The 10,003-nt window shown below is 36.2% G+C and overlaps 1 protein-coding gene across 3 annotated transcripts; it reads left to right on the forward strand.

Moving 5' to 3' along the window:
- The first annotated feature begins 291 nt into the window (after window positions 1-291).
- Window positions 292-8,095, forward strand: m6pr (mannose-6-phosphate receptor (cation dependent)). Of its 3 annotated transcripts, none has more exons than XM_060870186.1 (7): window positions 292-378; window positions 3,292-3,448; window positions 3,536-3,696; window positions 3,938-4,047; window positions 4,882-5,012; window positions 5,167-5,293; window positions 6,573-8,095. In XM_060870186.1, the coding sequence occupies exons 2-7, from the start codon at window positions 3,294-3,296 to the stop codon at window positions 6,693-6,695; spliced, it is 807 nt and encodes a 268-aa protein (XP_060726169.1). In that variant the 5' UTR covers window positions 292-378; window positions 3,292-3,293; the 3' UTR covers window positions 6,696-8,095. The 3 variants fall into 3 exon arrangements, with proteins under 3 accessions (XP_060726169.1, XP_060726170.1, XP_060726168.1); XM_060870187.1 differs by lacking the exon at window positions 292-378 and adding an exon at window positions 2,633-2,950; XM_060870185.1 differs by lacking the exon at window positions 292-378 and adding an exon at window positions 2,634-2,936.
- Window positions 8,096-10,003: the final 1,908 nt, after the last annotated feature.

The following is a 10,003-nucleotide window of genomic DNA, read 5'->3' on the forward strand; positions in this document are numbered from 1 at the left end:
TGGGTGTTTCCACATGATGTGGCAGGTACAAACAGGTAAAAGGTGGGGGGAGGAAGAAAAAAGTAACTGGATACATGGACATAACATAGAAAATACAAACGCAGAAAGTTACTGGCAATATGAAAGGTATATACATAAGCACAAGACTTTATAAAATATTTCTAAAGATTAAATCCCATTCAAAAATATATTGAATGCAACAAATGTATTATTGCATTCATTTTTTTAAGGTTTCTAAACTCTGCAAATTGTTTTCAGTCGAAAATCCAGATCAATAATGCATCCAGCTCAAAGCTCAGAAGCTGATAAGTGAATCTGTCTACTGATGAGGCACCTTTGAATCCCGGAACAGAAGTGAAATCAAGCAAATATAATCAGGTAAACTTGCTTAAATGTGTTCCTTTTGTATTCTCAAACTATTATGACAGGTTCCAGATGAAAGAAACTGGTGTGACCAATTCATATTTATATTATAATTCACTTCTTGATTGGTGTTTTTTTTTTTTTTTTTAAACATTTATTTATAAACTTTTTCAAAGCATTAACAAAAAGTTTGATACAGTTCAGTTATAGCTTTTCCCCCCTTTATAGCCCTTTCCGCCAAAGTAATTAACCATACATTACGTAAAGGTTAACACAATAATTATACTAATAATAAAAATAAATAAATAAAATAAAATAAAATAAAATAAAATAAAATAAAATAAAATAAAATAAATAAATAAATACGCAAATACATAGCCAATAATAAAAGTTTCCTGACATGTTCGTGGTCCGTACACAATTAACAAAACTCCAATTGGTGATAATATTTAACATTGATCAGTGAGTGGGAGAGTCTTCATCTTCTCAAAATATGTAATGATGGGTTGCCATGTCTTATAAAAACCTTGGACAGATCTTTTCATTAAATATTTAATTTTCTCTAATTTTAAGTATGATACTAGATCACATAACCACATTGAGGCTTTAGGCGAGCTTGCTGACTTCCACTCCAATAATATTCTTTTTCTCGCTAATAAGGTGGCAAAAGCAATAACGTTTTTTACTTTATTTGTCAGTAATACTCCGTGTTCTGGTACTCCAAAAATAGCAACTTTAGCACTGGGTTTTATATTCAAACCAAAGGCCTCATTTAATGTTTTGAATATGCATGTCCAATAGTCACTCAACTTTTCACAAGCCCAAAACATATGAAAATGGTCTACCTTGTCACCTTTACATCGATCGCATAAATCATCAACATTTGGGTAAATTTTTGAAAGTCTACATTTTGTGTAGTAGGCACGATGGAGGACTTTAAGTTGTATAAGGCTGAGGCGTGCACAAGAGGTTGATCGATTTACTCTAGTAAGAGCCTCGTCCCAAATTTCATCAGGTATTTCCCTTCCTGTGTCCTTTACCCACTCACCTCTTATTCTGTCAATTAAAAAATCATTTGAGGACATAATCGTCTTATGTATTGCTGCAATTTGACCTTTAAGAGAAGTAGGAGATTGTAGAATTTTATCCAATAGTGAAGTAGGTGGTAAGTCAGGAAAAGTTGAGCTCTGAGATTGAATGAAATGTCGGACTTGAAAGTTCTTGATTGGTGTTAATTGGACATTCATTTTAATGCTTCTGACATTAACACTGTTAACACTGCTCTGCATTTATTGGCAGGTTGTTGGAAGCCAGACTGGGTTAAACAAAAAAGTGAAGCTAAATATGTAGGTTTCAGAAAAGTGCTCCAAAAGCGATTTAGGTTAGTAACCAGGGGCATGTGGGAGCCTAGTGGTTAAGGTGTTGGACTACTGACCAGAAGGTCATGAGTTTGAATCCCACGTCACCTAAGCTGCCACTGTTGGGCCCCTGAGCAAGGCCCTTAACGCTCAGTTGTATAAAAAAAATGAAATAATGTAAGTTGCTCTGGATAAATTCATCTGCAAAATGCTGTAAATGTAACCATACTGTGTGATTGAACAAAGGTCCCTGTGGTGAAATTCTTTTTTGATATGTATGTCATGATTTACCAGGCTGTAACATTCTGTCTTACAGTTTTGCCAGAGGATAGAAGAAAATGAGACAATTAATAAGTACTTCTGTGTTAAAAAGGAACCTTCCTGAAGTTACTATTGAAATCCTTTACATTTTTTTTTTGGCATTTAGCAGACACCCTTATCCAGAGTGACTTACATTATTTATTTATTATTATTTTACTATACTGAACAATTGAGGGACAAGGGCCTTGCTCAGGGGCCCCAGAAGTGGAGCTGCGATTTGAACTCATGACCTACTGATCAGTAGTCCAACACCTTAACCATGAGGCTATCAGGTTAAAGTTTAATATAGTTAAATCTATATATTCATCTATATATATGCAAGTGTTACATTCCATAATGAATATTATTAAATGAAGCAAAGGTATAGTGAGTCTATGGGGCAAAGCGATTTAATTGGCCACGTGAAGCAAATTTAAATAAAATTTTATTGTTATATATTTACACGAGTTTATTATTATTTATTATTTACAAATTTGGCACACTGTAAGAATCACACACATTTACGTGCCCTAAACTGACTCTGTAACTCAAACCTCCTGCTGGTAACACAGCGTTTCGCCTCGTGAGGAATCACGTGGCTCAGTGGCTCGGTTTCACTTCCGCCTTTAGGAATAAAGCACTGAATCATGAGTGTTTTCTTCTGTTACGAGGTTTGAACTGTTGCGTTACAGCGACCTGGCTGGACATCATTTCTATCCGCTTTTTTGTTTCTTTATCGCGCACGAATGCCTTTGTGTGCACCGTTTTCGGCGCTGTAAGATCTACTTTATCTGTAACTAGCTCGCTAGCCAGGAAACAGGAACTTGCTGTAAAGCTACCTAAAGTCACCTGGTCAGCTTCAGCTAGTTTACTTTCATATTGCTCCATCGTGTCTTATACATCAGCTTGAAAAGGGTATGTTCTTGTAGGTATTGTCTTTTAAGTGTGTACATCATTATGACATGCTGTCTAGCTCATGTTTGTCCTTTTGGCAATTTGGGGCCAATTTGGAGCCAATTTGGAAAGCTGTAAAATAATAAATAATGAGCTTCTCTTTACTAAGACCTCCCTGTAACAAGATTTGTTGTTGGTTCTTAAGGTTAAAATAAACGTTTAATGTGTGATTGGTGACTTCTAGTGCAGGTTTTTTTTTTTTTTTTTGTTATTGTTGGTTTTTAACTTTACTTCCTGAACTTCTTTGTATTGTGTGGTTAAATCTTGTGACATATCGGTTAAACTACCTAATGCATATTTCTGCTTATGGTTTTAGTCATGGCCCAGCTGATATGTTGGAGATTGCTCGCTTTTTTTGTCCTGATGGCCACTTCAGCACAAGCAAGTGAGAACACAAAGAGGTGCCGTTTGGTCCAGGAAAATAAATCAGAGAGAAAAGTGCTCAGTTTCCTGGAGCCACTCACCAATCAGAAGTAAGTAATGGTTTCTAGTCATACATGAAGTGATCCTTATCCAAGAGATTTGCATAAGAGTCAGTGTTTTTTCTCCACTTTCAATAGTTTTACAACTACATCCAAAGTGGAAAATGAGGAGTACACGTACGTGTTCCAGGTGTGTGGTGATGCAGACGGGATGAAAGATGCAGGAGTGATTCAAAGGGACAAGGAAGGCAAGAAAGTGCTTATTGGGAATTACAGTTTAACACAGGCTGTCAGAGGAAGTGAGTATTCATTTGTTAATCACATGCGCACAACACAAATGCAGGTAGAATTAGTGCTTTTTAATTTCTAATTTGCTACAATAAATGTACTTATTGCACCACTAAATATAAACGCTCGATTAGACACGTAGTGTATTTCATTTTGCAGGAAATATCTATGTCTATTATGAACTATTTCCTTGTCTACATGATTACATCAGTGAATATGGATGTAGCTGTCTATTTTTTCCCCTCCCTACAGCTGACTGGATATTGCTGTTCTACCTGGGTGGGGAGAAATATCATGAGCATTGTTCACAGGAGTCCAGGAAAGCCATGATCATGATTTCCTGCGACAGAACGAAAACTCTGGTAGCCTCTCATTCAGACATTTTTCTTTCTTAAAGTAGTTATGCTCTTTTTTGTTTATTTCTGCTCTTTCTGTAGATTTGAACAACATACTTTAGGGAACAGATTGCAAGTGTGTAGTGGGTGACCTGATTAATAGGGAAGGAAGGCAAGAGGAAAGGGGTGTCAACGTTGCAGTCACACAAATGAAGCTTTATGCTAAAAATTAAAAGCAGCGACTGAGTTCTTATGTCAGTGCTTCACTGTGCTAGTGTTAATGAGCCAAGTGGTCCAAGCTGATTGTAGAGTTCTTCCACAACCTCCTGCATATCAAATAGTGCAAAAGGTAAATGTGTTACATGCATTGGCCTTTTAGATAAATGTAGGTTATGCAGCATAATGAAGGTTGTGCTTTTTTTTTAATTAAACGTACAGGAACATTTTCCTTTTCATAATGGTCATGTTCACTTTTCACTCTTCCATGTAACCTGTAAATGCACATGATAGTTAAGCATTTTTTTCTTTTCCATATTATTCTTATCTTTTATTATTTCTATGAAAATTATTTTTCATTTAGTCTCTTGCACTGTTTAAGGAGCAGTAGGCTGGGTTTTCATTTCACTGCAAGTTATATCAGTTGAAAGGAAGCAAAATGCCATCCACATTAAGATATACTACATCCTACTGTACTGAAATACACCACAAGTGTGTTCATTTACCAGCAGTGCACTGTAAAAAGAGAGAGAATGTTTTTCCTTTTTGATTGTCTCTGAAACTGGGGTTAATTATTCACTATTATTGCTTCAGTGCCCATGCTGTCTTGTTCATACAATATCTTTCATTTTTTTTCTGCTTTAGGGACAGCTGTCAGTGGTTCTGGAGGACAGAGAGAGGGGCACTGATTGTTTTTACTTGTTCGAGTTGGACAGCAGTGCCGTGTGTCCTGAGATTGAATCCAGACTCAGCACTGGATCCATACTTCTCATTGTGTGAGTATAGTAGTCAGTATCAAAGCAGTCTAAACATGACAGTTATGGTATTAAGGCAGTAGGAGGAAAATGTTGTACAATTTTCATGTTTAAATGGTTAAATATTCTAACAATGTCAGCAATGTGATTTTTATTTATGCTTTTATTTTTTTAGTTGCTGCTCATGCTTGGCTGTCTACCTCATATGTGGATTTCTCTACCAGCGATTGATTGTTGGAGCAAAAGGAGTTGAACAGTTTCCAAACAAAGGGTTTTGGTCAGAAATAGGCAACTTGTCAGCTGTAAGTCTCTCTTTCTCTCTCTTTTTTTTATTTTTTTTTTTAAATGACAGTAAAGTCATTAATCGGAAAATGCTTAAAACACATAACTGAAAAGATTATTCAAAAACTGTGTATATACAGTATTTCATATTTATTTACTATTTTCCCATAATTTTATTTTAAAGTACTTTGTGTAAGTATGTATAGCAACAGGACTGAATACGTGTCCCAACATAACATCTTTTTACCTGTAAGTAAGTTTGCAAACTATTTTGGGATCTTTTGTGTAGATTTATGTGTTCCAGGTTGTAGCACTACAAAATGTGGAAAAGCTGAATATTTATACTAAGCAAACTAAGCACTGTATCCGTTTTTCCTATTTTTCTAACTGTCTATATATGGTGAGGAGGTCTGTGCTAAAACCTATCAAGGCATTCTGATAAAGGCTGTCTGAGTCCTACATTAAATCATCTTTTGACCAGTGAGCTGCTGCTGAGTGTCATGGAGTTTAATAGCTTCAAGATTATGCTGTGAACATGCGTTAATAAAGTTTGCCTCTCCATTACACACAGATACCCTAAAAGGGCAGGATAGGAAATTCAAATTCTATCAACAATAGAGTTAAATCTCTGTATGTGACTAAAGTAAAATGCTTTATAAATGCTGTGGGATTACCAGATCCTTTTTTTAGATTCACACACATCACTGTTCATTCATGCTTTAACAAAATCAGCCGGCCATAAGGAATTGGCACCGTGTAGGTTCCAAGTTTGTGTAGGTACAGGTAAAGCACTTCAGTAAATATTTACGTCAAACATCAGAATGTGGGGGAAATGGTATCGCAGTAGCATTAACTGTTGTATTGATCCTCAGGTGTTTACATACTTTACATAAGTCTCTAGAGTTCACACACAATTCTGTGGAAAAACAAAAAGCCTCTAGTAAGCAGCAGTTCTTGGGACAGAAATGCAGTGATGATAAATGGAAGAAAAGAAAAGCCAGACTGCTTTGAGCTGACAGGCACTTGGGGAGAATGAAGGTAAACCAGAGCAGGTAGAGAACCTAAAGATATAATAACAGCGTGCAGTATAATAGTGTTAATAACGCTCTGGCAATAATAACAGGCAAGCAGTTCAGTACTTTGTTCAGGACTCAATTGTTTAAGTGGTACTATATTTAGACTGTAACTATACTTGTACACATCAGAGACTGCCAGGATAAATATGACATGCCTCCTTCTCATCACAAACTAGAGTTATATAATGAAGTGAACATGATATATACATCTGTACTTTTACAGGATGGATGTGACTTTGTGTGCCGCTCCCGTGGCAGCAGAGAAGAGCCACCCACTTATAGGGGCGTTACTGCTGAGACTTTAGAAGAGCCAGAGGAAAGAGATGACCATTTACTTCCAATGTGATCATGGCATGTAATCGAGTGAGCTGAACACTGGGTTGTCCAGGTGTAGGCCAGGAAGGCTTCTCTGTGTGTCAGTTGTTTAATGCACTTATCTTTATGCATTTCCTATATTGCTCTTAGACATTTACAAGAAAGTGCTGAGCTTCAAAAACATTTTATGTTACTCTTTGTAAATTTGAAAATATGCAGCAAAACTGTTAACAGCTTTTGATTTGTGTGTTTTGTTTTGGACAAACTTTACAATTGTCATTTATCCAAAAAGATGTATAAATAATTATGTTTCTTTACAGTTTTTGATAGTAGACCTGTGCACACACATTTCATCATTCAAATTCTATTTATGCCTAAAGAAGCCTACAGATTGTATCATTATGGATTGGCTAAGTGGTTTATTATTACTTGTTATTTTCAGTCAATATTTGATATTAATGCACTGCTTCTGCCCCACCAGGCGTTCCTAACTGTAAATATGGACTACATTGATTTAACGGTTACTTCTGCATTCTGGTGTTACTGTGGGCCACTGATATGGCAGGGAGTGATTCAGTTTGTGGCTCTGAGTGAATGAAAACACTGGAAAACACACTGCAGCACTAAAGTATACTTGTACATTGTAAAGTGTACAATGAATTACACTTTTTTTAATATATAATATTAAATATTATTATGAATGTTTCTGTGAGGAAGGCTGATAAGCCAATGGGGAGGATGGCACTGTATGTGATAATGAAAATTCTAAGGATGAATGTCTTTAAATGACAAGGTTTACTCTTTGACTAAAGACTATCCGTTGAAATTTGGAAAAAATACGTTGGAAAAATGTATCTGGAAAGCAAGCCTATTTGTTAATTGCAAGTATTTGTGGAATTATCAGTTCTGTTTCTCCTTTTAGGCATTTAAATAAGAACTTGGTACAATTATGAGAGGAGGATTGTACTGTGAATATCTGCACAAAATAGAATAAAATTTAAAACAAATTAGACCTTAAAAAAAGCACTTCCAAAGTTATATAATAGTGACAGTGTTTGCACTTAAGCTTTATTGAACCGTGATGTTCTTTTAAATTTGGTATAACAAAATACTTGCTTATGTACTCATAATATAGTTTAATGGCTTACATCCCCCTCTCCTCATAACTAAAACAGTATCTGGGAAAAGGGTTCCAATATAAGACCAGAGCTCTGTCTGTTTCTAGGAACCTGGTTCTGTGTCAGACTGTATCAACAGATTAGCATACAAACTACTAATATGACTAATTTGCAGTAGTCATAATCACATGGTACAACTCAAAATGTTTTGTAAATTTTGACAAGTTTATGAAAGTCTGTTCATCCAAACTGAATATAAACTGACTTTTTTATGCTGCAGTGAAATTAGATTGAATAAAGCTTTTGATGATCAGCCTGTTTGCTGTTTACAATTTGCTATGAGCTGCACATCGATATGTTGCAGTTTTACCAATATGCAGTTTTACCAATCACAAAAATTTGTAGTAATATATTTAAAACAACAGAAACAGTTTTTATTAGTTTGCAAATATATGATGAGTATTTACTTAGTTCTCTTCATCTTATTCTCAGTCATCCTCCCTTTTAATGAGTGATACACACAACAAATACAATCACAGAGCGCTTTATTATAAAAAACAGTACACCTAGTCATTTATAAAATGAACTAATCATGATTGAGAATTTCCTTGGAGTCTACATGATAAAGGACCTCATATGGTCCATCAACACTGTTCAAGTCAAGTCACTTTTATTGTCACATCACCACAGCACATGTGCCTTGGTGAGTGAAATTCTTGGGAGCGTGGTGAAGAAAGCACAACAAAATCTATACTTCTTACAGAAACAGGCCAGACTACCCACACAGCTCATGGTGAACTTCGATCACATATGGTTTCACAGTGTATGCTATCAGCACAAGTGCCAGCATCTTAGGCACTGAGCTCATAAACCTAGCCAACTGCAAACGTAGTCCGGCGTCATCATTAAATCATTATTCTTCAACACACTACAATGCACCATGTCACTTTCTAAAATATGCAATATATACACCTCAGGATGCACTCCAACATTTTACACTATCTGCAATATATACATCTTGATAATACAGTATTGTTCAAAATAATAGCAGTACAATGTGACTAACCAGAATAATCCAGGTTTTTAGTATATTTTTTATTGCTACATGGCAAACAGGTTAGCAGTAGGTGCAGTAGATTCTCAGAAAACAAACAAGACCCAGCATTCATGATATGCACGCTCGTAAGGCTGTGCAATTGGGCAATTAGTTGAAAGGGGTGTGTTCAAAAAAATAGCAGTGTCTGCCGTTGACTGTACAAACTCAGAACTATTTTGTACAAACGTTTTTTGTTTCTAGGATTATTTAGTTGTATGACCACAGTTTTTTAAAACTGCTTCACATCTGTGTGGCATGGAGTCAACCAACTTGTGGCACCTCTCAGCTGTTATTCCACTCCATGATTCTTTAACAACATTCCACAATTCATTTATATTTCTTGGTTTTGCTTCAGAAACAGCATTTTTGATATCACCCCACAAGTTCTCGATTGGATTAAGGTCCGGGGATTGGGCTGGCCACTCCATAACATTAATTTTGTTGGTTTGGAACCAAGACTTTGCTCATTTACTAGTGTGTTTGGGGTCATTGTCTTGTTAAAACAACCATTTCAAGTTCATGTCCTCTTCAGCATAAGGCAACATGACCTCTTCAAGTATTTTGACATATGCAAACTGATCCATGATCCCTGGTATATGATAAATAGGCCCAACACCATAGTAGGAGAAACATGCCCATATCATGATGCTTGCGCCACCATGCTTCACTGTCTTCACTGTGTACTGTGGCTTGAATTCAGAGTTTGGGGGTCGTCTCACAAACTGTCTGTTGCCCTTGGACCCAAAAAGAACAATTTTACTCTCATCAGTCCACAAAATGTTCCTCCATTTCTCTTTAGGCCAGTTGATGTGTTCTTTGGCAAATTGTAACCTCTTCTGCACATGCCTTTTTTTAACAGAGGGACTTTGCGGGGGATTCTTGAAAATAGATTAGCTTCACACAGACGTCTTCTAACTGTCACAGTACTTACTTGGGTAACTCCAGACTGTCTTTGATCATCCTGGAGCTATCATTGGCTGAACCTTTGCCATTCTGGTTATTCTTTGATCCATTTTGATGGTTGTCTTCTGTTTTCTTCGATGTCTCTCTGGTTTTGCTCTCCATTTTAAGCCATTGGACATCATTTTAGCTGAACAGCCTATAATTTTTTGCACCACTTTATAG

Source organism: Tachysurus vachellii, chromosome 5 (genome assembly GCF_030014155.1).
Source record: "Tachysurus vachellii isolate PV-2020 chromosome 5, HZAU_Pvac_v1, whole genome shotgun sequence".
In the NCBI taxonomy this organism is placed as follows: Eukaryota; Metazoa; Chordata; class Actinopteri; order Siluriformes; family Bagridae; genus Tachysurus; species Tachysurus vachellii.